This window comes from Fonsecaea pedrosoi (assembly GCF_000835455.1).
Source record: "Fonsecaea pedrosoi CBS 271.37 unplaced genomic scaffold supercont1.4, whole genome shotgun sequence".
NCBI lineage: Eukaryota > Fungi > Ascomycota > Eurotiomycetes > Chaetothyriales > Herpotrichiellaceae > Fonsecaea > Fonsecaea pedrosoi.
The window spans coordinates 4,152,471-4,177,946 of record NW_013550612.1 but is presented as its reverse complement, the minus strand read 5'-3'; the positions used below and the strand labels follow the sequence as shown (position 1 = coordinate 4,177,946).

At 52.9% G+C, this 25,476-nt stretch overlaps 8 protein-coding genes across 8 annotated transcripts; 3 read left to right on the top strand and 5 right to left on the bottom strand.

Moving 5' to 3' along the window:
* Positions 1-907: 907 nt before the first annotated feature.
* Positions 908-1,614, bottom strand: Z517_07314 (uncharacterized protein; the record flags this gene model as incomplete). The annotated part of the gene is made up of 3 exons (XM_013429052.1): positions 908-980; positions 1,070-1,222; positions 1,274-1,614. 3 exons carry the CDS (start codon positions 1,612-1,614, stop codon positions 908-910), a joined length of 567 nt encoding a protein of 188 aa, XP_013284506.1.
* Positions 1,615-4,467: 2,853 nt separating this feature from the next.
* Z517_07313 (uncharacterized protein) lies at positions 4,468-10,131 on the bottom strand (the record flags this gene model as incomplete). Its single annotated transcript, XM_013429051.1, has 1 exon — positions 4,468-10,131. The coding sequence occupies one exon, from the start codon at positions 10,129-10,131 to the stop codon at positions 4,468-4,470; it is 5,664 nt and encodes a 1,887-aa protein (XP_013284505.1).
* Positions 10,132-12,234: 2,103 nt separating this feature from the next.
* Positions 12,235-14,226, bottom strand: Z517_07312 (uncharacterized protein; the record flags this gene model as incomplete). Its single annotated transcript, XM_013429050.1, has 2 exons — positions 12,235-12,302; positions 12,363-14,226. 2 exons carry the CDS (start codon positions 14,224-14,226, stop codon positions 12,235-12,237), a joined length of 1,932 nt encoding a protein of 643 aa, XP_013284504.1.
* A 644-nt stretch (positions 14,227-14,870) lies between these two features.
* Positions 14,871-15,673, bottom strand: Z517_07311 (calcium-binding protein NCS-1; the record flags this gene model as incomplete). The annotated part of the gene is made up of 4 exons (XM_013429049.1): positions 14,871-15,050; positions 15,112-15,407; positions 15,505-15,590; positions 15,663-15,673. The coding sequence occupies 4 exons, from the start codon at positions 15,671-15,673 to the stop codon at positions 14,871-14,873; spliced, it is 573 nt and encodes a 190-aa protein (XP_013284503.1).
* Positions 15,674-16,574: 901 nt separating this feature from the next.
* Z517_07310 (uncharacterized protein) lies at positions 16,575-17,900 on the bottom strand (the record flags this gene model as incomplete). The annotated part of the gene is made up of 2 exons (XM_013429048.1): positions 16,575-17,581; positions 17,633-17,900. The coding sequence occupies 2 exons, from the start codon at positions 17,898-17,900 to the stop codon at positions 16,575-16,577; spliced, it is 1,275 nt and encodes a 424-aa protein (XP_013284502.1).
* A 370-nt stretch (positions 17,901-18,270) lies between these two features.
* Positions 18,271-19,651, top strand: Z517_07309 (uncharacterized protein; the record flags this gene model as incomplete). Its single annotated transcript, XM_013429047.1, has 2 exons — positions 18,271-18,273; positions 18,323-19,651. The coding sequence occupies 2 exons, from the start codon at positions 18,271-18,273 to the stop codon at positions 19,649-19,651; spliced, it is 1,332 nt and encodes a 443-aa protein (XP_013284501.1).
* A 754-nt stretch (positions 19,652-20,405) lies between these two features.
* Z517_07308 (uncharacterized protein) lies at positions 20,406-22,171 on the top strand (the record flags this gene model as incomplete). The annotated part of the gene is made up of 2 exons (XM_013429046.1): positions 20,406-20,761; positions 20,815-22,171. 2 exons carry the CDS (start codon positions 20,406-20,408, stop codon positions 22,169-22,171), a joined length of 1,713 nt encoding a protein of 570 aa, XP_013284500.1.
* Positions 22,172-23,323: 1,152 nt separating this feature from the next.
* On the top strand, positions 23,324-24,856 carry Z517_07307 (uncharacterized protein; the record flags this gene model as incomplete). The annotated part of the gene is made up of 2 exons (XM_013429045.1): positions 23,324-23,555; positions 23,616-24,856. The coding sequence occupies 2 exons, from the start codon at positions 23,324-23,326 to the stop codon at positions 24,854-24,856; spliced, it is 1,473 nt and encodes a 490-aa protein (XP_013284499.1).
* Between the last annotated feature and the right edge of the window lie 620 nt (positions 24,857-25,476).

Here is a 25,476-nt window from a genome sequence, read left to right as displayed (position 1 = left end):
ATTGCAACTGTCACCAGGGGAATAAGAATACACAGGGAGTGAAAAAAGAAACAAGGAAACCCAAAGCCACGGTCCGAACCACGGGCCAGGGGAGCAAGGACCCCCCGGAACGCAGCCGCCACCACCCAAGAGACAGAATCGGTACCCTGGACGTGAATCTGGACGCCAGCAACTTGCTCCCTACCTGCCCTGATCTTTCGGCCCAGCGCCAAATCCGGCCTAGGCAGCACACCACAATCTCCACACCATCTGCAGGTCCCCCGGCTCGTCACTTGCAGAATCACGGTCTTGTGACCAAAAGGAGGGGAAGTGCTACAGAGAAGGACGCTCGTCCCCAAGGTTGGCCCGGGAGCTCGTGACCCAATTAGACGGGTGAGAGGGTGGCACCAAACCCGAGAACTGGACCGAGTGTGCCTGCAGAGGACTTCACGGTGGCACCCGCCTGGCGTTTCCTGGCTGGAGGGGGTCGGTTCCTGCAGAGTCGATCGCTGCAGTGCAAGTTCGGCAACCAGGCGATTTCTCCGGCTGCAGAAATGGGCCTGGCGTCATGCACGCCATCGCCCTGGCCAGCATGCGGGGCAAAAGCAGCAAGGAACTTGGCTCAATTCGTGGGGTGGAGCGGAACCCTAAACCCACTGCCACGTCAATCACCCCGGAGGACTACCGCCAAGGCTGCATTTCAGTCTCCCGGCGAATAGGTGTCCGAGTTTGATCATGGAATCTGATTTGCTGTTGTCTGACGACATCCAAAGGTCTGAGCGGAGTGGAAGGTGAGCGGAAAAACCACCCCCATACCCAACCCGGCCGCAGAATGGAGGCTCTCGGGGCGTTTCGAAATCGAAGAAATTGGCTCCCAATGGAAATGACAAGGAAATTCGTAGCATCGTCAAGCGTGACTGTCATGGACTCATGCATGGCGACTGCGGCTGGCTTTCGCATAAGCCTCCGGATGTTTCTTCTCTGCCTTCGATTTCATCGCCCTAAAGATCCCCACAAGTCAGTTTGACCGCTGTTGCGCATTTCACACGGAGAATGGCCCGAGCCCTGTCCAGGTGGCAGCAGAACTCACGAGATCTTCTTAGACGTGTATTCCACGTCTCGGCGGGCTTCTTTCACGGCCTCGACTCCTTCAGCGAAATTGACCCGCGCAGATTTCAGTCTCCGCTGGGCCATCGCTTGCAATTCTTGCAGCTCTCGCTGTTTTGCATTCAACTCACCAGACCTGTTGACGGTTAGTCTCTCAATCCCATCACGAGTGTCAAAAGCTGCTTACGTCTGGGCTTGTTTCGCCAGCGAGCGGTCCATCCGAATAGGATCGAAGGCTGCGTTCATTTTGTCGCTGAGCATGTCGACAACATCCACACCGGAATGTGCGTATGAGTCGCAGTCTCCGCTGCTGTGACTAGGCGCATAGCTGGACCGGGCGGAATAAGAACCTGCAGAGGTCCGACTTCCAGTATAAGATGTGCTGGTGTCAGGAAGTTCTGGAGAATCGAGAACCCGGGATTGGGGGTAACTGTAGACAGGGGCCTTCCCGGACGGCATGGTGATGGGCAGGGTCTTCTGGTGAGTAGCATAGCTGGTGGGGTGACGAGAGTAGGCGGTGGTGGCCATTGTGAAGAGAAGATAAGTACAACTAAGACTAAGTGAATGGGACAAGAGATCAGGTAATGTATGGTGGTGGAGATGAGATTGGAGGCACTCTTTGAACTTGGACTAAGACTGACGAAGGTCAACCAGGTGTTTGTTCAAACTCTTGCAAAGTTGAGTGATGGAAAAGGAAGAAGGAGGGAGGAGGACTTTCTGACAGATGGGACGGGTTTTTATAGGCAAATTGGGGCACTCTTCTTGACACAAGGGAGCAGGGGAGCAGATTGCCAGCTCATCACCTCCCTCTGGGCGGACCAATATGAGTCGTAGTCCAAGGGGAGGGTGGTGTCATGGTGAGTCCACTGACCCCGCTTCTTGAGCATGATGAGAAGAAAAGTAGGACCAATGTGAAGACGGTTGAGCCAGGGTCGAAGCAGGGTCGGCACCGTCCGTCACCTTCCGCCCGGCAGAGACAAAGGAAAAGCCCGTCGAGGGCTGACCAAGGAGAGCGGAGAGAGACCCTCCACGAGCAGGAGATGGCAGGGTAGGATCAAAGTCTCAGCTGAAGCCGAGTCAGGCAGTTGAGGGGAGGCAACGGGAAGCCAGCGACGATCATTGGGTCGACGAGGCATTTTGCCAGGACTGGAGGGTCCCTAGTCCGCGGGATCTAGAAGCGAAACGGCGGACGGGAGTGGCTGTTCTGAAAGGCGAATGGAGCGAGGACGGAGAAGGTTCGTGATTATACGTGAGCAGGGGTGGGAAGAGGCGGGAGGAGCGATGATTCGGCCAGGGAGGTGGGCGCTGGGAGTACGTTCAGAGATAGGAAAGACGTCTTAATTCCGAGACTAACATGGGACCCTTGGGGGGGGAGGGAGGGGAGGGACAGAGGGCAGGCCACTTTGTTGAGAGGTGTGTTCGTGTCTGTGCGTGCGGTATGTGCGAGACGTTGAGTGTTGGAGCACAGGTATTGGGAAATTATCTTATTGAACTTCCACATTTTGATTTTTTGGGGCGGCCGAGGCGCGCGGGCAGCGGTGGATGCGGACAGAGGGTCGCATAGTGGAATTGGTCGAGGAGGATTAAGGAGTGGCAGAGAGCGCCAGACGTTAAGAGGCGGGATGAAAGCAGCGAGAGGCAGGGTCAAGAAAGGGTCAAGCGTTGGCGGTTGGCGCGTGGGAGGGGTGAGGGTGATGGTTGCAGGAAGCCCGGTGGGCGAGTGGGTGAGAGTGGGAGCGCGAGGTAGCAAAGAGGAGATGGCGGTCGTGGTCGTGGTGGTGATTGTGATGAATGATGAGTGGTGGTGAGGAGGTGAGGATGGTGGTGAGTGGTCACCGGCTTAATTTCGTGCGCGAGGGAAAGGCAAGAGAAAGAAGAAAGTGTGGGAAAGGTACAGGCAAAGTCAGGAGGAGGGAAGGAGGCCAACCATCGCAGGCAGCCGAAGTAGGCGGGTAGAGAGGCACAGAGGTACTTCGAGGCATTACATCTAGTGAGTCGGCACCAGTTGGGGAGGGGGCTAAGCCTACCTAACGGCTGGTATCGGGGTATCAGTCATGGGCGCGGGTACACCCGTTGTCTACCTAAGTAAGCATACATAGGCATCATAGAGATATGTACATAGGCCTGGGTCATGGGCTGGTGTGCTTGCAAAGACCAACCACATTCCCTATCCAGAAGTATGTTTGTCGCTGCGCCCCTTTCCTCGGCCATTGGCCTCCATAATTACAGGTTGTTCTATATTCCACCTACCACATACTCCTAGCGGATCGCGTTCGAGGGAGTTCGAGTCGGAGAGAAAGAATTGAATAGGCGCCTGGTCTCCATGGGGAAAAGGCTGCCTGGCTGCCTGGCTCCCCCTCCCCACGTCTGGCTCATTGGGCGTTGGAGATAGTCCCGTGGGTTGCGAATGACTGGCAGGGGCGCAAGGTCACAGGAAGTGTAGGTAGGTACCTAGTTTGCCCGCCCCCAACGACCCCTAATCTGCTCGCCTTAACCGTCCTGCTCTCGGTCTTGGTGGCCCCTGAGACCGACCTTCTTACCTAGAAATCGCGCCTACGGAATGCTTCGGCCTCGGGGGTGAATTATACTTTGTGCGGCAAAAGGAGTGTTGAGGGCTTGGCGCGGAAATTGAACCACCCACTCAGAATCAACACCACTCACTCACACTCCCTCTCGCCATTACCAACCAATTCAGATTTCCTTTTCAGAGGTAGTGCGACATGAGTAGATATGTACCAAGTACATCTACCTACCTGGTTATCTATTTTGCATCTCCCCAGTGGCCATTGAAACAGCGAAGCTAGGCCATTTCCTACATCCCCGTCTCGCCGTCCAAACCAAGCACGCCTTCCTCGCCAAACACTGATACTAATTTGTCCCTAAGCCCATTCATGCATGTCGTGGTTCTCGTTGGAGAAGAAGTTCGTCTCCCTTTAGCTTCGGCTCTGATCATATTGACAACAAGGCTAGGTCCTCTTTAACCCCATTGCCCATGGACATACCTGCCATTATCCCCCATCCCTGGTGTGGTTCAGCCCTTATATTACTCCTCTCCCCATTAATGCCAATTCCCCCTTTTGGTTGAAAAACAAAAAAAAACAAAAAAGCAAAAAGCAAAAACAATGGGGCCGGTGTCCATCATCCTTGTATAGCATGAAGTCGTCCATCACGGAGAATTTCCCCCCTCCCCCTCGACAAGATGCAAATGAAGTTGCCACTGGCAATGAACAGGAAAACTCCATGTCCAGAAATGCTTTGCAATGACTCGCTCAACGCATTGACAATGCCATGAACTAGTGACCTCTCGCCTCGTGGACAGCGCACACACTGACGCAGAGCTTTTCCTAACCCGAAAATCGTTCCCCTGCGCCTCGACAAAACTCAAGACTCCAGAGGCCTATCACGTAAGAACACGTGTGGCACGGTTGGATCCAGTAGCGTCATCATCATCGTCCCCAGCACATTAAAGTCAACCGGTTTGGTAAGATAGTCGGTAAATCCAGCATTCGCTGCGGCTGCGCGCTCCTCGGGCATGGCATGCGCTGTCAGTGCCATGATCGGCGACGGCCGGTACCCGTGACTCCTTTCCCACTCCCGTATTTCTCTGCACGCCTCATACCCGTTTTTGACTGGCATTTGGATGTCACAGATGATAAGCGAATAGTACCCCGGAGCGTTGCCTTGAACCATGTCAACGCATTGTTGCCCATTTTTGGCACAGTCGTTGATCAGCGCAACTTTCTTCAGATAGCGTTGGATCACCATCCGGTTCACGTCGCTATCCTCTACCAACAACACTCGGTGCTCCCGTCCACCAATCTTCTCCTTGACCAAGTTGGCAATATTTCGGAAGTCATCAGAGCTCGACTGCGCGACCTCACGTGCTCGATCCTTGCTTAGATTGCGTAATTGTGCAGGATCGAAAATCATTGCAAACACAGACGGCTTGACCGGCTTGTGAATCATGTAGGCCTTGCGCCCACTGGCCGTGAGGGTAGTAAAGTCATCCAGAATATCCCGCTTCTGGTAGTGGTCGGTAATCACCACAAGTGCTGGAATCACCGTGCCCGTAAAATTCGCCATCTGGCGCATGAACAACATAATGTCCGACGTCGCCGGGATGTCCAGGACAATGTGCGTGAAAGTCGGCGGAGACGGCCCATTCAAGAGATCCAGGAAGGAACCAATATCTGGAATCGTCGTGACGTTAGCTGCAATTGAGTACGGCACTACGTGCTCAATATGCTGCTTGATCGCCATCCGCGCGTGTTCAGCAGGGCAAATGATGATGACGGAATATGTCTGGGGGTGTGCTTTTTCCGGTGCCAACCTGCTTCCGTCGTTGTCGCTTTTGCTTCGTTTGAAAATCGGATGAGACGCAATGGCCTTCTCTGTCAGGGTTTGCCGTTGACCCGGCGAAATTGTGGACTCGACAGGAGGAGCAGATTCGGGCGTTTGCACAAGCGTAGTTGCCGACGACACAGACGCGATATTTCCCGAGTCTGATCGCATAGACAGTCCGGAACTATCGGACAGAAGAACTGGGGGAGATACCTGCGTCGGTGACGACACTGCCGGTGATGGTAGAGTGGGCACCTGTTGCGGAGGGGGGCTCACGTATCTGGATAGCCCGGGTGTTTGAATGATCCCCTCGTTAGGCAGAAGACCCTTAGCTGACGCCATTGTTGACGTTTTGTTATCGGACCGTGATCGAGGACTGCCTCCTAACGACGGCTGTCTCTGTTGTGCGGTTCTCGCAGCTAACGTTGGTGGGGCAACTTCAGAACCTGGGGGAGCCACCTCGACTCTGATATAGAAGCTGAAAGTTGAGCCCTCACCTGCTTTGCTTTTAACAGATAGCTCACCTCCGTGCATCTCAACCAGCTGCTTGGAAAGGAAAAGGCCCAATCCAGAGCCTGCCTCGTGACTGCTGCCGCCTCCAATCTGGCCAAACTGCTTGAAGAGACGTTTGAAATCGTCTTCGTTGAAACCGCGCCCAGTATCAACCACATCGAATGAGAGTAAGCCTGAGTGATCAGACTGCCCAGTTGATCTGCCCGGCTCGGCCTCGCGATAGGAACATCGCATGTACACCTCGCCTTGTTCAGTAAATTTGACAGAGTTCCCGAGGAGATTGAGGAGAACCTGACGCACTCTAAAGGCATCTCCCTTCACCATTGATGGAACGGTTGCCTCCAGCGAATAATTGAGTTCAAGTCCACGCTCGATGGCCCTAGAAGAAACCGTATCAACCACCTCTTCGCAGAGTGCCCGGACATGAAACCATTTCGGAAGGAGCGTCATCTTGCCAGCTTCGACTTTGGTGACGTCCAGAATATTGTCGACGAGTTCCCTCAGGTTATTGGCGCTGTTTTGAATGGTATCCACCGTCCGCCTTTGATCATGATCCAGCTCTGACTCGACCAGCCATGGCATACTACCCAAAATGCCATTGAGCGGCGTTCGGATTTCATGAGACATGTTGGCGAAGAACTTTGTCTTGGACTCCATCTCTGAGTGAACCTTCTCATTGGCTTGGTTCAATTCTCGTTCCAGGGCTTTCCGCGTCTCGATATCGGTGCATGTACCGTACCACGATGCCTTTCCGCTCTGACTTTGCCATAGACCAGTGTCAACCCGAACAAGCCGTACAAGAAACCACCGATACCCACCACCTCTCGACTTCAACCGGATCTCGGTCAGGTAAGACAAGCGGCCGTTCTCGTCCTTTTCCACGACCACGGAGCCTGATTTGATCATCCGCTCCAGGGAGCTCAGATCTGGCGAGAAAAGGTTTTTCTGTGTAGGAAGCGGTGGCGGGGCTGGGCCGACTGTTTTGTTTGAGTCGTTTGATGAAGATGGACTTGTCGTTGAAGATCGCATAATGGCGGCCACGTCTGAAGGTGCCAAAATGCCGCATTTGTGCAGGTCGTCGCGGTGGACATGTTTCGCAAAACCTAACCCTCGAGCATCCTCTAGAGTTTGGCCTGAATAGGAATGCCATTGTTGATTGACAGCCACAATGCCATCTCCCTCAATGGCCTCAAACAGAATCTGGGGAATGGCATCTGCAAGTGCACGAATCTTTGTGTCATGGGCCATAATCGCTTCCTTTTCGCTGGCTTCGAGGTTTCTCATGTACTGCTCATGCACATCTAGAAATGACCCAATCCAGTACAAAAGTCGGCCATTGTTGCTCAATAAAGTACTGGCTCGGAACACAAACCAGCGAAAATCGCTGTCGCTATTGAACCTCTTGACGCGGATATAGTGTGTGAACTGACTTCCCGTTCTTAAAGCTTCATTCCACAGCTTCACCAGACCATTTCTGTCTGCTGGATGCACGTTCTTCCAGGGATCCCGCACACGGCCTTCTCCTTGACTCCGGAACGCATCGAACTTACGGTTGGTCCAAACCAAGTCTCCTGTACTTGGCTTGGCTAGAAAAAGCTGGAGAGGTACAGCATTAAGCATGAGCGACGATATAAGCTCGGGTAGAGGTCTCTCGCCATCATCCTTGTGCTCGCTAACCCGTCGAGCAGTGTTCCGCCGGAGCGTAGAATCAGCCCTATCGAACAGGGGGAAAGAATGATCCCCATTATCACTTTCGGAAGTGATGCTAGCCGTCCGAAGAGCGACTGGACTGGGAGGATCAGGCTGTGTTTTGGTCGTATTACCGGCGCTTTTCCTCGCAGACATCTTTAAACCGGCAGAAGATTTTTCGGTTGAGTGTTTGACTTGGTCGAGGTCATCCTTGGTTGGTCGTGGGCCAGGAGTAAGCGGTTGTTGGCCAGCTCTCTGCCTCCTGGCGGAGAAGTAGCTGTCGACCATTTCAGACCCTGTCTTGCCACCTGGAGTCGGTGGCTGGCCCGAACTCAAGCCAAACTGCTCCATAAGCGGCGTGCTCACCACAGAGCTGCCAGGGCTTTCCCTCAGACTACCTGGACTGAGATTTTCTTGATATGTCCATGATCTAGAATTCTCCTTGTCCTGTGCAATCTGTCCACTCAGCTCAGCCACGAGCTCGAGTTCGGACCCTTCATCGGAGAATGTGCCTCCGAGGCCGAATGCGGCTCCATGGCGACTTCCTGGGGTGCCACGTAAACGATCTTGAAGAGCACTGTACTGCTGCGCAAGTGAATATGCACTTGCCAGATGTGGTAGAAGGGCCTCCAAAGAATGCCGCAGACTACGCGGATACGGGTTCAGTGGCGACAAGAACGAGAGGATGGCTATAGGGAAACGAAGGTTAGACGCTAGAGTCCCTCTGGCCAAAATTGGCTGTATGAGCGGCACGTGTATCAGAGTCTTGGACATGTCGGCACCTATCGCGCTCAACGGCTGATTGGCTGTGGTGGCATAATCATATGGCGGGGGGTTCTGTTCGAACGCAGTCTCGTCAATGGATGCCGTGGGTTGTGTAAAGAACGGGGACTCCGCTGGGTCAGGACGTGCCGCAGGCGAGGGTGAAGGGCTTTGCGACCAGGGTGATGGTTCTGGTTGCTCATATTCGTCAAATGCACGAAAGCCGGCTTGCAGCATCAGACTGTCTTCGGGTCTTGCGGGCCTACAGTCGTCAGGGCCTCCGGGCGAGGGCGTTGGTGGCGCGCTTCGATTCTCGTCTCTCCCTTTGATCTTGGGTGACGGTCTCGGCGCGGTGTCCGTATAAGCTCTGGTCAACACAACAGGTTTCCTCTTCCCAAACAACGTTGCAACCCCTGTCCGGACAAGCAACGGATCGGATTCGGCTTCTAGAGGCTGGATCGAACGATGGACATGACATCTGAGTGTCGACGAACCGGACCCAGACGAATTGTACATTTCCCTTAGTGCCAAGGGGTCCAACTCTGCCACCGACACTGATCGAGGTGTGGCAGCTTGTCTGGTCAACCTGGGCATAAGCGGTGAGCTCGTCGGTGCTTCCTCTACTGGTTCTTTAGGTGTCATGCTATAGGCACGAACAGGCCCGGCAGGTCTCTGGCGAGCACCCCTCGCAGATGGATCTGGAGCCGGACCCGCAATGGAATGCCGGGACAAAAGAGGCGGTCGACGTAGAGGCGCAGAACTAACGTCACTGGCAACTCGGCTAGCAGGTTCTGGCCGTCGACCTAGAGAGGTTATATCAGCTTCGGAGGTGGCCAGAGAATCAAACTGCGACGGCGGCACCCCCTCGCTGCCATTGACGTTGTACGTTGCCTTCTGGCCCCACGGAACGTTTTCGAGATCGGTGATATCCCCAGGCACCGCCAGTGATGCGCGCTCGGCACCATAAACCTCGGTCAGAATCTCGGTGACATTGACCCACCACATATCCAAACCTGGTTCTGCATTGAGCATCAGGATAATATCATACAAGTCCGGCGCTGGGAAATTGGGGTCTTCGGGAAAACCTGGACTCAATGGGGTCTGACCAATTGGCGTACTCAGATCCGAAGAGGATGTTTGGCGTTGCGGGAGGGGAGGCTGCACTGGTTCTGAACTTAATGGCGGCTCGTTGGTTGGTGACAAGAGTGTGAACGGTCTGTGCGAAGGTCCTGAGCGGTGGCTGGTATTACGATTGAGTCGCAGAGCCATGCGAGGGAATGGATATGATGGGGTCCTGACAGCTCCCGGCGTCATGTCAAATGTGGCTCGTATGGTCCGAGCAGAATCTGTTGAGAGGGCAGCGGTGTTGACCGATTCATCCGAACTTGACTCTGCATGCTGCAGGGATGTTGAGGCTTCGGATGAGTCGTCCTGTTTCGTGGTGTCAGACGAACCGCTGGAAGCTGTGTGGGCAGCAGCGGCGCGCATTTGTTGTTTCTGTGCCAGCGCGGCACTCATTCTTCTTCGCATGGCCTCAATCCCAGATGAATTCTCACGTGTCAAGACACTTGTCACTTGGTGATGAACCACAGTAGGGGCGTTGGAAGACGCGTCCCCAGCGCTTCGTCTCTCCCCTGTGCCTCCCTCTTCCGATCGTGGCGCCAATCCATGACCGTCGTTGCTCCGTGAAGATCGGCCGCGAGGGGGCATTCCAATGCGCTGAGATTTTGACGACTTCATGACTGCGGATGCAGACACTCGATCGTCCAACTACGGTGTCTGCAACCTCGCGGCAGCCGAAAGGCAGGCATGGAGAGTAGGATGGAAACGACCTTTCTTTGTTGATATTGCGGTGAGAGAGGTGTTCGCGAGGTATGTTTGCGCGGCCGATCGTTATAGTGTACAAAAGAAATCCGTATGTATTAGAGGATCAATCAATTAGATTAGTCGTAGTGACGTTTTGAAAACCACGACAACCCAAGTCAAGAGGGTAGAGGTTCGTCGTCAGGAGAATGCTAAAGTGATGGCTAGGCAACGAACGAGCCTGAAATGAGGGTAAGGCTGATGGTGTTATGGATGGCGGTAGCGAAATAGTCGATGGTGACTGTTGAAGACAGTTTAACTTGAATGTTGAGAGAGTGCGTGGGCGTGTGGACGAGGGGGCGCGAGATCCGAACGGAGTCAGTGTGGCAAGGCGGGTGGTGGTACTTGCGACGAGGGAATAGATGGAAGTGGGCGGAACATGCAGTCACTCAATCAGTCAGTCAGCCAGCAAGACAGTTCCTTCAGTCAAGCGCTGTGAGATGTGTCTTTTCGTATACTGGACAAGGGCGTGTGATGGTCGTGTCCCGGTAGTTTGATCTGGAGAAAAGAGAGACAGAGAACCGAGACAATCGACGACACAGGCCATTGTGGCCTGGCCACTGGGCTTTGCGGAAACGGGGCTTGCTGCACAGTGACGTCGGCGGGTGTCCAAGACCGCCTAGGGTCCCCAGGGCCAGTTTTGAGAGGGCAGCCGCACCCACCCGATTCCTCATTCAGCACCAGGCAGGGCCAGTACCCAAAAAGTTAACCTGGGCGTGCCAGGGGGGGAGGGGGGATACCCTCCAAGGAACAGCCACCGGGTGCCACCCTTGCAGCCCCTGCCACTCCCTGTAAACCCAGCGAGCCACCTGCATCACCAGGCCGTTTTGTTCTCCTCGTTGGGGGCGAACGGGTTGTTCCTAGATAATATCTGACTGATCTCTGGCACTAAGTCGGTATTCCCGGCTGGTCAATCTTGCAGTCCTATCACCTCAGCTATAGCAACTCCAACACCTCCACCAAGTCAACAGCCAATGTCTACCCTTTTATTCTACAATTACCCGACTAGGATCCCATCTGCGGAATTCGGTCTCTTTTCGTCTTGAAAGGTCTCGCACAATATCTCACTCCAAAACTTGAGTAAGACAAGGGGAGACTGCATGGTGTAACTGCGCATCCTCGCCTCTCTTGCACCGTCAACTTCCACCGTCAAGATTCTCACACTACGTAACCAACCACCAACACTAGAGTCGTTCTTCCGTCCACATCTTTGTCCGAACTCAACGTCAGCGGCCCACACAAACATCGCTTCCTGGTCATCACCTATCGTCCTCCCGCACAGGCACTTTGCACGTCCTGGTCATAGTAGAACTCTGTTGAGATCTTGCCAGGCCAGTGGTAGACAATGTTTTTGTAAAGCCCACACACATCTCAGTCCTTGACGGTTACGGCTGGCTTGGATGTCAATTTCAAGCGGTTCCTGAACCTGACACTGATGAGCGATGGCTGCTACCTTACTCCACAAGGAATGCCCTTTTCGTTTTGCCTCGTCCTTTTCTAGCCACAGTCGAAAAAATAGGCCAAAGGAGCAAAAAAGGCCAGTAACAAAACAAGACGAACAAGATACTATCTGTCCGTAGACGATATTCGAGACCCACAGATCGACGTACAAGAGCGCAACAAGAGGACGGGTACAGACGGACAATATACAAATTGTGGAGGAGCGTGTATGGGTACCCGACGATCGTTTCTTTCGCCTTTGCTGATCCATTTCCTTCTGGCAGTTCCTCTCTCTGAAGTAAACACATCTGGTAACACGTTGTGAGGTTCATAAACTCCACGTATGCTGGTTTCCGGCCATGGCGGCATCTCTTATCCGAGAGTGTCATCCTTTCGAGACCTTCATCGACGTTCCTGTCAAACTGTACATCCAGCCTGATATCAGCGGTTGCCAAAGTCTCAAAATGTGCTTTTGTCTTTTGTCTTCCATTTTCCCCAACTCCACGCCGTTAAATATACAACACAAGAAGCTGCTGGTGCTCAGTCCACTTTGATCGACCCGTAAATGCGGAGGACGAAAAGATAGGACGAGATAAATCCGATGGTGCCTGTGAAAAGAAGTCAACCCAACCATCCGCACCACAAACAGAGGCTCCTAAATCTCTTACCTGTGAGCACAGCAACCAAGAAACTGAGCAGTCCAGAGTAGCCGACATAAAGAACCGCTCCGGTGAGTCCTCCAAAGGTGACTCTAGTCGCCCAGAACCCCAACGCATTCAGGAAAACATACCCACCAGTCATTCCGGCGCCTAGAAATGCCCTCCACTGCCAGCGATAGTCTTCAGCACAGAGCAGAAAATACACCAGCAGAATGGTAGTGCAAGCGCATGTCATGGCCATCAACGCATAGCAGATGAACAGGAATCCAAACATGTAGTAAATCTTACTCGTCCACAGCGATGTCATGACAAAATACAGTTCCACAAAAATGGCGCAGAATGGTAGGATGCCTGTGAGCAAAAGCGAGGGGAGCGGTCGCAGGGAGCGCGCCACTGGCGGAATTTGTCGCGGAATCTGGTTGACTCTGGTTGGGGGCTCAATCGCCGGCGACTTGAACCCATACCATGACCCAGCTACACTTAAAGGGACGCTGATGAGGAACCAGATCGCAATGATAGCCAGCATTGTTGTAAACGGCACGGCGCCACTGGCTCCCTTTGCCCAGACGAAGAGGTTGAGCAGGAAGAATGTCCCAAACACAATTCCAGGGACGAAGACTGGGGTCAGTGTAATGTTGAGTTTCCATTTCTCGCCACCAAAGCTCTTGTATGCTCGCGCCGACACGTACCCGCCAATGCATCCAAAGATGGTGTAGAGCAGAAGACCGATGGACGTGAGCCAGCCGCGGTTGGAAGGTGAAAGGAATCCTAACATGGCGAAGGCGACTGTTACAGCTGTCATAACAAACAGTTGCGCACCATTCCCAAGTAAAACGCTCAGCAGTAGGGCATAGCGAGGCGGCCTAAAGACGTCGCCATGCACCAGCTTCCAGCCCGAGTCTTCTTGTACGTCTTCGTCGACAGCGGAAGTCCCCGAGAGATCGTCCAAGTTGATATTGTCCAGTCGATTATATCTAGCAATGTCCTTGCGAAGTGCTCGGACCAAGACCGTGCTGACCATGCCGATCAGGAAGACGACAAAGATAGCAGAGTTGATGAGAGAGAACCAGTGGATCTTGGGATCAACGATATGAAGCAGTTTATCCCAGCGGGTGGCCCAAGCCGTGTCTGAGGGACGCCAATAAACGCTGTACGTATACGTGACTGGTGTTCCTCCCCCTTCCTTTAGTACAAGAGGACCAGATGTGAAAGCGCAACTGGCCTTGCCATCATCCGAGAGGCGAGAGTCGGCGTAAGATTGTGGCTGGACCAGGACGCCAACTACGCGGTATTTGAGTCCACGAAGTCCCGCGGTGTGATAATCAATGATGATATCCCAATGGTTGTGTAAAATCTTTGTCCCGTCCTCTTGCACTTTACCCAGGGGAAATCCGGGACTCGCAAACCGTTCGTGGGTGAGGGGATCTTCTCGTAGTTCGGCAGCCGGGAGTCCGTCGACAAAGAAATTGACGTTGTAGGCCTCCTCGATTCTTTGATTGACGAAGGCCGTTGACCTCTCATCGAATGTGTCGCCCGCACACGCAATCTTACATGTCTGGTTCAATCCCATCCACAGTTGAAAGGGGGAGCTTTGAATGCGGTCGCCGAAGACGATGCTGCCCAGTGATTCTCGTCTGGGCTGGGGTCCCCCTGCAGGCTGGCAAAAATGGAAAGCCGGGTGGTAATAGTCGTAGGCAACCACAGCGTGGATTTGCTCATCGTGCCGCGATATTGAAGGCGTCAGGGCGTTGACATTGAGTTCAAGTTGATCGCCTCTGGAGTACGACGAGGGGGAGACGCCAGGAAGGTAGAAAGACGCAGCTTGCTTGAGGAGGAGGAAGCCGAGAAGCTGCAGAGGAAGTTTGGGACTCATAGTGAGTTGTAGGTTCGACTGACACAAGGATGTGTTTATATGCGAGCGATCGAAGGGAGGTCACCTCATGTTTAGGGGGTGGGGAGATTGTAAAGCTTCAAAGCAGAAAGTAAGGCGCGCAAATACCACTAGAGAAATAAAAAGGTGTCTCAGGTCCCTTGTCCGTGAATGTGTGTCGTTCCTTGAGATGCCAGAGGTTTTTCGAGTTATGTATCCGAGTGGAATGGCGAGGAGCGATGTACAGCAAAAAGTCTCACGGACTTCGGAGGCACGGGACCGCGCGAACTTGGTCGACACAAACCACCACCACGAGATTGATTTGACACGGTCAAAATTAACATGGGTTCGATTTGTGATAAAGCTTATAACATTTTATTTCTGACGCTCAGTCCCGTTTACAAAATTTGCAGTTCAATGCCACTCGTCGCGCGTGTTCTTTCATGTAGCCTCGTGGCTGCAGCTTGCAATGTTCCAAAAAAGCACCACCTCCTTTGCCCCGGCTCCAAGGACAGATCAAGCACACCGGCTTGTGATCCAAGAGTCTGAGGAGAACACCAAAAGCGCCAGCGTTTCGTATGTCTCCCACTGCTGTAATGCCAGAGTGGAAAAGGGAGGATTGGGAATTTGTGACTCCTTCGAATCAATCATACCAGGCCGTCATACAGCGAGAGAGCTGACACAATCGTCTCATCCCGTTTACTTCCTTCCTTGAACTCTGCCATATCAAGACTCCCGTTCTCATCCTTGTCCATCATTCTGAAAATCTTCCTTACCCTCTTTTCTGGCGTATCTTCGTCTTCGGGCAATTTAACCATAGAGCCGACCTGGATGACTATTTAGCGCCCCGTGGAAGGGTCAGAAGAGCAAGGAATCAGGCATTCTCACCATTTTGTAGATCGCCTCCACAATCGCGAGCATCTCGTCATAACTAATTTTGCCGTCCCCGTCGATATCGTAGAGTTGGAACGCCCAGTCAAGTTTGTCTTCCATCTTCCCTCGACTTGTCACGCTCAAGGCACATATGAACTCCTTGAAGTCGATCGTCCCGCTTTTGTCCGAGTCAAATACTTTGAAGACGTAGTCGGCGAAGGAGTTTGGATCGCCAAAGGGGAAGAATTGTCGGTAGATCTTTTGAAACTCTTCCTTGGTCAACATGCCCGAGGGGCAGTCCTTCAAGAATCCTGCATTAGGAGAAGACGTGCTCAGCCGCAATTCGCATCTCCAGAAGATGGGGTAGGTGCTGCACCATGTGCTCGGCACGGATTAGATATGATATACCCTTATACCATTGTTGCAATTCCTTCTTGTCGAAATGTGTCGACTTCTGGAGCTCTTCCAGTTGTTGAGGAGACAGTTTTGATTGTCTGGAAACCAAGTCAGCCCAAAGTGACCGTCGGCGACTGCGCTCCGGAGTCGAGCAGCATCACTGCGCTCACTTCTGACCCATTTTGTTAGCCCACCTGAGGCCAAACGGCCCGACTTTCAGTGTCTAATCTCAGGATCGTGATGCAGAATGGTCCGGAATGCGACGCGCGAGGTCGGCTTCAGGCGAGCTGAGAGAGGAGTGTGGTCGGCTACGATTGCGATCGCGGGGCAGGGGCCTTGTCGGGATAAGAATGCGATCTGGATGGTAGAAATTGGTGGTATGCGAATTCCGAGGGGATAAAGGGCGCAGAGCATACAATCTGGAGGTGTCGCCTCGAGCGCAATGTTTCACAAGGCCCAGGTTTTCTGGAGAGCCAAAAGGTTTCGAAAGTTAAATCGGTCTTGTACTTGTAGCCTCACGTGGGGATCAGTCGCACCCTGGAGTGATTTGAGGCTTTGACGCCTGAAGTTCCGCGTGCCGGGGACCTGAAGAAGCGTTGACAACCAGTCACAAAGTCAAATGACAAAGCCATCGTTATCGTTCACGGCGGCCGCATTGTTGCTAAGGGATCTAGACTTCGGCATTCTCTACCTAACCGCAAAATGCCCATTCTGCCTGTTCAGGTTGTTTTTGTGTCCGAACCACCACCCGGAGCTTGTCACAAATACCCCTTTGATCTCCTCCGAAGGATTCAATCGGACTCTACGGCTCGATTCGGTCCGCCGAGCTCCCCAGGCAACACATTCCTCGCCCAAACAATATCCGAGGCAGGGTGTAGGGCAATGCCACGCCTCGTTCATATTCTTTGCTTCTAGAGCCAAGATGTCTTGGTGCTGCTCAGCTCCAGTCGGTTTGCGTCCACCCACCAATATGCTCTCAGCTCGAACAATAGTCTGGAGATGCTGACAGAGCAAGTGGCCTATAGATGTGGTTGGTGGGCGCAATTGAGCTTCACCAACAAGAACAAAACTGCGAGTTGCTGCTATTCTAAGAGTGCAGCTTGGTTGGTGTATAGTACATCAACCACGTTGCTGAGCTTTTCAATTGTCTCCAAGGCAGCGTCGTAGCCAGTATCCCGCTCGGCCTCGTCGAAGACGATCAAGCATCCCTCTCCTTGGTCCAACACTCCAATGATGACTTTGTCCAGAATCATCTGAGATAGTTTTCTCTCTACTTGCTGCGTGTCGAGCCCTACCATCTTGGCGACGTGGTCGATCTCAACCCGACTGAAAGGTTCGATGACTTTGATCAGATTCTGTTCCAGCATGGCATCATACAGTCGTCGCAAGTGGTTGCGGATGAACACATCGCTGCCCAGCTCGTAGCGGTAGTTGGATAATGCCTGTTCATACTCCTCGAGCGACCGATTCGAATGGGCTCTTGCCACTGCCTTCATAGCCTCCAGACTTGTACTGGCGTACTTTTGCGCTTGCTTGGACGACAGCAGATTATTGACATCATCGACCAGATTTAGCATGATTTTGCACAACAGCATATACTGCAATGCAGACGTGGCACGCACAGTGTCATCTTGAGCGTGATAGCCTTCCAGTGCCTCGATGAAGTATGAATATGCGGTGTTGAAGTCTTTGTCTTCGGCGTGCAGCATACCACTTTGCATGTCCAACCCAGCCTGCAGCAAAGGGGGAGTATAGACCGAGGCAGCAGACGTCCTTGCAGAAGTCAAGGCAGCTCGTGCTTTGGGCTGGTTGGTGAGAGCATGGTAGACCCGAGATTCAAGTAGTTGTACCTCGACGAGGACCAGCTTGTCATCCAACCGTTTCAGTTCTCGCAATAGACCGTTAAGCAGGGTGAGGGCATCGTAGTATGATTGTTTCTGCATGTAGAGGCCAACAAGTCTCGTTTCGAGGTTCTGTCGAAGGAAGGATCGCTTTTCGGAGTTCGCCCACTCGATGCATGATTTTGTAGTAGTTATTTGGATCTCAAGAGTGTTGGGGATATCAATGAAGAAATCGAGTAGTTGCCGAACTAGACGCAAGCGTTAGCACCTCAAATCAAGTTCATTCCTTGTCAACGTACCAAGCTTCGCTGTTTTCGCTTTGGCGAATGACGATAGTGTTGACCTGCTCGTCTTGACCAGCGCTGACAAGTCTTCCGAGCGCTTGTTGTCTCTGTACAGTTCCCCAAGGCCTACTAAAGCGTTTTCATACACTTGCAAAGCAGCCTGGTCCGAGCCTGGAGATTGAGCGAGTACATCTTTGTAGATACTCTCTGCCTTCGCTGAATCGGTTTTGGCCAGCTTCCGCGCTTCGTTGACCTTTGTCTCGTTCGAAGGTGGAGGCGCCATCTTGTGAAAGGAGAAAAAAAATGAGGAAGGAAGAAGACAGTGAGATATGACCAAAATATAGGGTTACGGTGCAAGCAATTGACAGAGGGTAAAGTGCAGCTTAGGACTGGAAAGGCTGCGATAGAGCCACGCAAGGCGTAGAAAAGACGCGGTTGGCGAATCTCCTCGCAGGCTCCGAGAGGCCAGCCTCGCCCTATGTCAGCCTCGTTGGTGACGACAGGGTCCCGCCCAGCTTTGTGCGGCGTCTTCTCCACAAAAAAGTTCCTGCGCCCAGAACCCTCCGCCTCGAAAGAGTTCAACTCTTTGATCTGTTTGAATCTAGTTGTCTTGCTACTGTGGTCGAACTACCCTGTAATATGTTGTTTCCGATATGGTCGGTGCTCCCATCCTTCCTCATCCGTGCACAGCTAATCGTACTCTAGAAAATCAAGTCCCTCACGAGGCCGCCCGCGCCCCCGGGCGAGGGCGCCGTGCGACAACCTCGAAATCTCGACCCAAGCCATCACCCTTTCGAACGGGCCAGGGAATATACAAGAGCCCTCAATGCTGTCAAAATGGAACGCATGTTTGCCTCGCCATTCATCGGACAGTTGGGTGAGGGCCATGTTGACGGAGTCTATTCTATGGCAAAAGACCCGGGCTCGTTGGAGAGACTTGCTAGCGGAAGTGGTGATGGTGTGGTCAAAGTATGGGATCTGGCAAGCCGCGATGAAGTCTGGAGTGCAAGAGCTCATGATAATGTGGTCAGAGGTTTGTGTTGGACTCCAGAAAGGAAATTGCTGTCTTGCGCCACCGACAAGACTGTCAAAGTCTGGGATCCATACAACGGAGAGCAGAATGGAGTGCCTCTGACAACTTATCTTGGCCAAGGAGCATTCACTGACATCTCCCATCACCGGAATCATTCTTCATTCGCTGCATCTTCCAGTGCAATATCAATCTATGACCTATCAAGACCCTCTTCCGGCCCCTCCCAGGTCCTGCGCTGGCCGACATCAACTGACACGATCACCGCTGTTTCTTTCAATCAAACCGAGACATCTATTCTGGCGTCAGCGGCATTGGATAGAGCCATTGTTCTCTATGATCTCCGGACCTCTTCGGCTCTGTCCAAGGTCGTTTTGAGACTGGCATCCAATGCCATCTCTTGGAACCCAATGGAGGCGTTCAATTTTGCTGCCGCAAACGAGGATCACAATATCTACATCTTCGACATGCGAAAATTGGACAGGGCGCTGAACGTATTGAAAGATCACGTGGCGGCGGTCATGGACGTCGAATTTAGTCCAACGGGCGAAGAGCTCGTGAGCGCATCATACGATCGGACCGTGCGGCTGTGGAATAGAGATCGAGGCCATTCCAGAGATGTTTATCACACCAAACGAATGCAGAGAGTGTTCAGCTGTCGCTTTACTCCGGACAACAATTACGTCTTGTCCGGGTCGGACGATGGCAACGTGAGGCTATGGCGAGTTGATGCATCGAGTCGACAGGGTATCAAATCAGCAAGACAACGGCAAAAGCTCGAGTATGACCAGGCCTTGATCCGGAGATATGCCCACATGCCGGAAATCCGGCGAATCAGGCGGCATCGACACTTGCCCAAAACTGTGAAGAAAGCGGCCGAAATCAAGGGAGAGGAGCTCAAATCGATCAAGAGAAAAGAGGAGAATGTCCGAAAGCATAGTAAGAAAGGCAGCATGCCTCGACACAGTGAAAGAGAAAAAATGGTTCTTGGGACCGAGAAATGAGCTCTTCCGAACGGTCAGTCAGAGGAAATCAACACTGGGAGGGCAATCCTGCGATATACCCAACAGAAGTCCATACTATCCAAGGACAAAATCCCTCCACAGAGCCACCCAGCGCTTTCTGCACTGCGGCGGTTGTTCGCGACACGCCAGCTGGGAAAGCAGTGTCTCGCTAACCACCACATTGATTTCGTTCCCATTTGAGTACGACTCGGGGAAAGGTTGGTCTTGTGTGGCGAGTTGCTGTAGGTTTGGCCCTTGCTGGGGCAAGCGCAAAGGATAAAGGGACTGGCTTTCGGGGTCGAGAGCCATTAGAGACAGAAGGGTCTTTGCACAAAGGGAATGATGATCAAAATCGTGTCTTTCTTAAGGCAAGATGAGATAACTATCCTACGATCCAAGATGGATCTCCCACGGGATTAGAGTAGCGTATATGCCATGTGAGGCTACGTTTGTATTGGCGTATGGGGAGCAACGAGGCTGCGGCGAGGCTGCGATGAGGCCAGAGCCTTGGCGGTTGAGAACCGCCGTGTTTATTTAGATTTCCCGCAACCGAAGACATCATGAATAATTGTTTACCCCATGATTGAAGACATTGTCGCCTTTTGTTCCAATTTCTTGTATGAGGTGGATAGACGACTTACATGAAAATACGTTGCTGCTTCGCGTATGCGGAACATTGGTTAAATCTTTTCCGCGACTGCACCCTCAAACACTTTCCTACCCCGTACAGCCTCGCCAGTGACTGTCACCGAGAATGGCTGCTTTCGGGGCTCATGTGTCGCTATTGAGCTCCTTTCTGACGGACATTGTCGATAGCATCAGAACCAAGAACGGACAACGCATTACCGACCTCATTCAGCTTGACTTTGATAGTCTGAGCCCGGAGCGTCAGAAGCCATATTCGGACCTCAATCAAGAGCTCAATCGAGTCCACCCGCCAGAAAGAGACGGAGAGCTTGTGGCAAGATGCAAACAGACCGTGTCGCAGGACGAATTCGGGTCATTCAGCACTTCGTTCTCAGAATGCATCATCCAGTATTTTCGCTATCTTCGGGACTTCACATCGGCAGACAATCAAGCCAAAGCAACCAAGATACGCCAATTGACAAGGTGAATTGACCTTGAGAACCCCCTTGTAGGCTTTGTATTGATGTTCTCGACAGTCAATGTGTGATCGCCTTAGGAGATACCAAGTATGGGATTATCATGATACCGATTGTGCTCTCCTTTTCCCGGACCCTTGCAGCAATTGCCACTAATCTGGATCGAAACCCTTCTCTGATTCGGGGTTCCAGTCTCGCCACGACGCAAGACGCCGAAGGTGCTCCGGGAAAGGTGAGCTTTGTGGAGGATGCGGCCAATGTGCTACGAGAGGCTTTCATCAAATGTCTTGCTGGAAGCCCAGGAGTTCCGCGCACAACTCGCCCTTCTCCAGAAGATAAACGCGTTGGTATCTACCTGACGGCGAACTCGTGTCTCAAGCTGCTGTTACAGTGCCGCCGCCTGCGCAACGCTCAGCAGATGCTCTCGAGTATCGATGTTCAGTCGCCACCACTATCCTACTATCCGGCAGCCCAGCGCGTTACGTTCTTGTACTACCTCGGCCGGTTCCATTTCGCCAACAATCATTTCCGACGAGCACAGAAGGTGCTCCAAATGGCATACGAACAGTGCCATCGCCAAGCTATCAAGCATCGAAAATTGATCTTGATCTACCTGATAGCAGCCAATCTTTGCCTCGGCCGCTTCCCTTCCTCCACTCTCCTCTCACGTCCAGAGGGCCGTGACATCGGACACAGATTCATTCCCCTCTGCAAGATCATCCAAACTGGAGACCTCGGGATGTTCCACCAGTTATTGGACTTGGACACCGTGTCCGGCCAGTGGTTCCTCCGACGGTCCATCCTCTTCCAGCTCCGTAATCGATGTGAGATCCTGGTTTGGAGGAGTCTTATCCGCAAGACTTTCCTGCTCGCTGGCTACATGGGCGAAGAGAAGAAAATACCATTCCTCAGGTTGAGCTATGTCCGCCACGCAGCGACATGGGCTTTGGGCAAGCAGAGGACTAGGTCGACGGCCAATGGATTTGGGTCACACGTGGCCTGGACGGAGGAGAAATACGTTGACCCTGAGTTCGCAGACATGGATGCAGCGATCAACGAGACCGGTTTTGATCTAGAAACAGGGTTATACATTGACGAGTACATCGGTCAGTATGTACCAGATAACAGTGGAGGGGAAGATTCGCCCGCCATGAATGAAGTGGAATCTGTGGTCCTGAGCCTAATCCAGCAAGGTCTGCTGAGAGGCTTTGCTCTGCACACCAATCCCCGTTTCGCAATCCCAGGAAGTCAAAAAGCCGGGGGGCCCATGAAAGCTGGATTCCCAGCAGTTTGGAGTGTGACTTCAGATAAAGATGAGGGAGGACCAGTGCCCGGCTGGGTGGAAGAAGGTAACCTAGATGCCACAGGAGGAGGTAGAGTGGTGAGAATCACAGGAGCTAGACCAGCAGGCGCATGAATTCGGCTGTGGCCAGGACATAAAGATACAAGTACTCTGTAGAAAAGACTCGATGAATGCGCCTCGTGGTCATATCAGTGAATGTTTCTAGAAGGATTGCATTTTACGTCCATCTCGACCCCTGCCAATGAATAGAAGGGGAGTAAGTGGATCAATGACCTTGGGTGAAATGGCTCGTTGGAGGGATACACAAATGCCTCACCGGCGGCAGGGATCAATGCAACCATATGTTGGGGGCTATACGGGGTAGAGGATGGGTATAACGGGGTATCGAAGGAGGATGAGGAGGAGAAGTGGAAGGGAGGATAGGAGCTTTGCCAACGAGGCTGAGCATTTGTACTAGGTTCTCGTACTTGTCTTGGCTGCGTGACTCTTGACTGTCCACTGTGGCCCCATGGTTGTGGGTCGTTCGTCATGCCACGCCTGCGATCCTCCCTCGCAAAGTCTAGCCGACTCTAGTTCCAAGGACTCGCCAACCAGCAATTCGTCCTGTTGCTACACACGTGCCCATCGATACCTTGGGATGCCGATTTCTTGTCCTCCAGATCCGAGAGGCTAGTACATACAAGTACTTGTTATGTACAAGTCTGCATTCACCACAGACTCCTCACACACCAAGCTGCCCTCCACCCTTGCGCAGGGCGAAGCTATCGCCTGCAAACTGCGCCCCCCCATCACTGACGGACTCATGTCTAGCATGCCGCCACATGCCTCTGCAATTGGCTGCCTCTCCCGCCCAGGCTTGTTTGTCCACGAGCCCCAAGACCACGACGGGAAATGGTGCACGGAGCACTCATCCCTGAGTGTAGCCTAGATGGAGTGGTGTGTGCTGGAACATGGAACTTGTCCCTGAGAATACCCAGTTCACACCCATGGAGACCCAGCGGCGGCTCACGCGCACGCTCTCATAAAACATCCTCTTGACCTGTTCTACCTGAGATCACGCCTCACAATGACCATCAACATAACCAGTACAACCATGCCTCTCGAACATCCTCAATTCTGACAATCCCCTTGCGTGCGGACTTGTCTCTGCCGTCCACCCCACCGTCATCGCAGTAAAGGCATGGCCAGCCACGGTCGGTAACCACAACCTCATTCGCACTTAAGTGAGCCGAAGTTGCTTCTAGCCGTTCCTGCAACGCGTTTATAATGTCCGGCACCGAGCTTGGTATTGCTGTGATCGGGGCGGTAGCAGCCTTGATCACAGCATACAAGGACGCCGGCTCCATTGTCGAGAACATTAAGGAGAGCCGCAAGGCCAAAGGCGCCTCACCTCCAAGCTTGGCCCTGGAAGAGTCACTTCAAGAAGGCCACCAAGAGATTGAGAAGATCACAGCAAAGGGGATACAACGGTTTGGGTCAAGCTTCGAACAAGGTGATGGTGAGCACCATTCTGGGTTTGTTCCTTTTGCGGGCGTGCCGCTGACCTCTTGTCTTGAAGACGTTGCTCATCGAGCTCTCCAGAGTCTTACCATCGAAGTTCAAGCATCGTTCTTGCGCCACCTCATGCTCGCTAGCAAAGATGACGATATCATGGACTTCGAAGCCTGCATTGATTCTGCCATCACTGCCCGACTACGCGCGGTTACGATTCTCAATGAACTCTATTTGCGCCAACAGAAATCTTGTGGCTTAAACTCGCAAGTGAGAACACCGGTACCTGCTGCGGAAGAAACGAAGCAGGTCATTGAGACACCCTCGGAACGGGACGATCACGCCAGCTCGAACCTTGAACCTAAGCCTCTAACATTGCCTAGCTTGCAGCTACCAGCTAAAATAATACGACCCGCGCCAGACGAGATGAAGGAGGTCTTCGAGGCACCCGCAACCCCCGAACGCAAGAGTCGTAGTGAGTCTCTGGAGTCTGGGACGCATCCCTGCCCAGGCCAAGTTCCGCGAAAATCGTCATGGAACGTTTTCAAAAAGTTACACCGAACTTCATCTGCGGAGAAAGAGAATGGCTCAATGCTGTCACAGCCCACCTCCCGGCCGGCTTCAGATATCACCTCATCCACTTCACCTTCGATCAGATCTGTGGACGATCCCCACAGATCTCATGTCATGACTCCACCTATCAGCCCAGTCTTAACCCTCTCACCCGTCGATGTGATGGCCGGTGCCGGCCTTTGTAAAGGGGCATATTACATCCAGCAAGGCATCTACGAGAAGGGGGTTCAGGTCTCCATGAAGAATCTGGAGTGGGCTTGCTACTGTCGGAAATGTTCGTTTGCGACACCTGCAGACCGAGATGATCGAGGCCGAGCACGCTTTGACGACAAAGCCCATGCGACGCGTGATCTACGTTGGCGCTCTCTTCTGCTCTTCAAATCTCACATATCGTCTAGCCGGCAGAATACACGGGTATACAGATGCCTTTTATGTGTGCTTATAGGGGATGTGACATCCGTCTACCAAGGGGAGCACCATCTTTTCGAACACATGTTCCACCATCAAGGCGGGGTCCTCAACGGAGTGGAACTTTGGGGTCCGATCTGTCTGGACCCAGGCGGACCTAGAATGGGGTCCGAAAGGACGTTTGATATCTGCTTCGCCCAGAACCCGAGATTTACACTCCCAAAGGACGCGTTTGAGATGAGCGTCGCCACGGAGATCGTGGAGGCCGACGGGACCGAGATTTACGGCGAGAACCTGTTCAAGAATCAACGGATGGAGGGCGTCTAGAGATGAGACCGGCGAGAACAATACCCGCTCCCGGTCTCTCCCCACGAGAGGGCGAATCGCAGTCAAGTCTTGCGGTCAGCCTATATGAAGACGTGAAATATTATGTTCTTGAGTGTCTTCTGCCTTCTGATTTGAAATGGAATACGGAGCTGGCACTGTGTAACATTACCATGGAAGATGGATGACGGAGTACAGGACGGCATGGATTGAGAGACATGTAACGTTGATCGGACACGCTAGGCTGTCAACCACATGGATATCCGTCACTGAAGCGTAATGTCACCATTCCATCCCGATCCCTTCACGTTGTCCATAATGTACCATGATGCGTCATGATGCGCCATCATGAAATCCAAGTTCATCCATCTTCACAAATGGTGTTTCCGCGGAGCGAGGCTGGGTGTACAAATTGGGAGGGAGGCGACGGACGGGGATGGATCGCGGTGAATGAAAATGGCGGCCCTCCTCTCCTGCCGCCCTGTCTGTCCCTTTCCATCTGCACCCCAGCCTGAGCCTCATCTTTTTCTCTGTCCCTTTTCCTCGTGGTGGGGTTTGGCCATACATACAGACTTAGAAGAGCCTCGTGGTCATGCCCGTTAGCGCGGAAATGGAGAAGACGC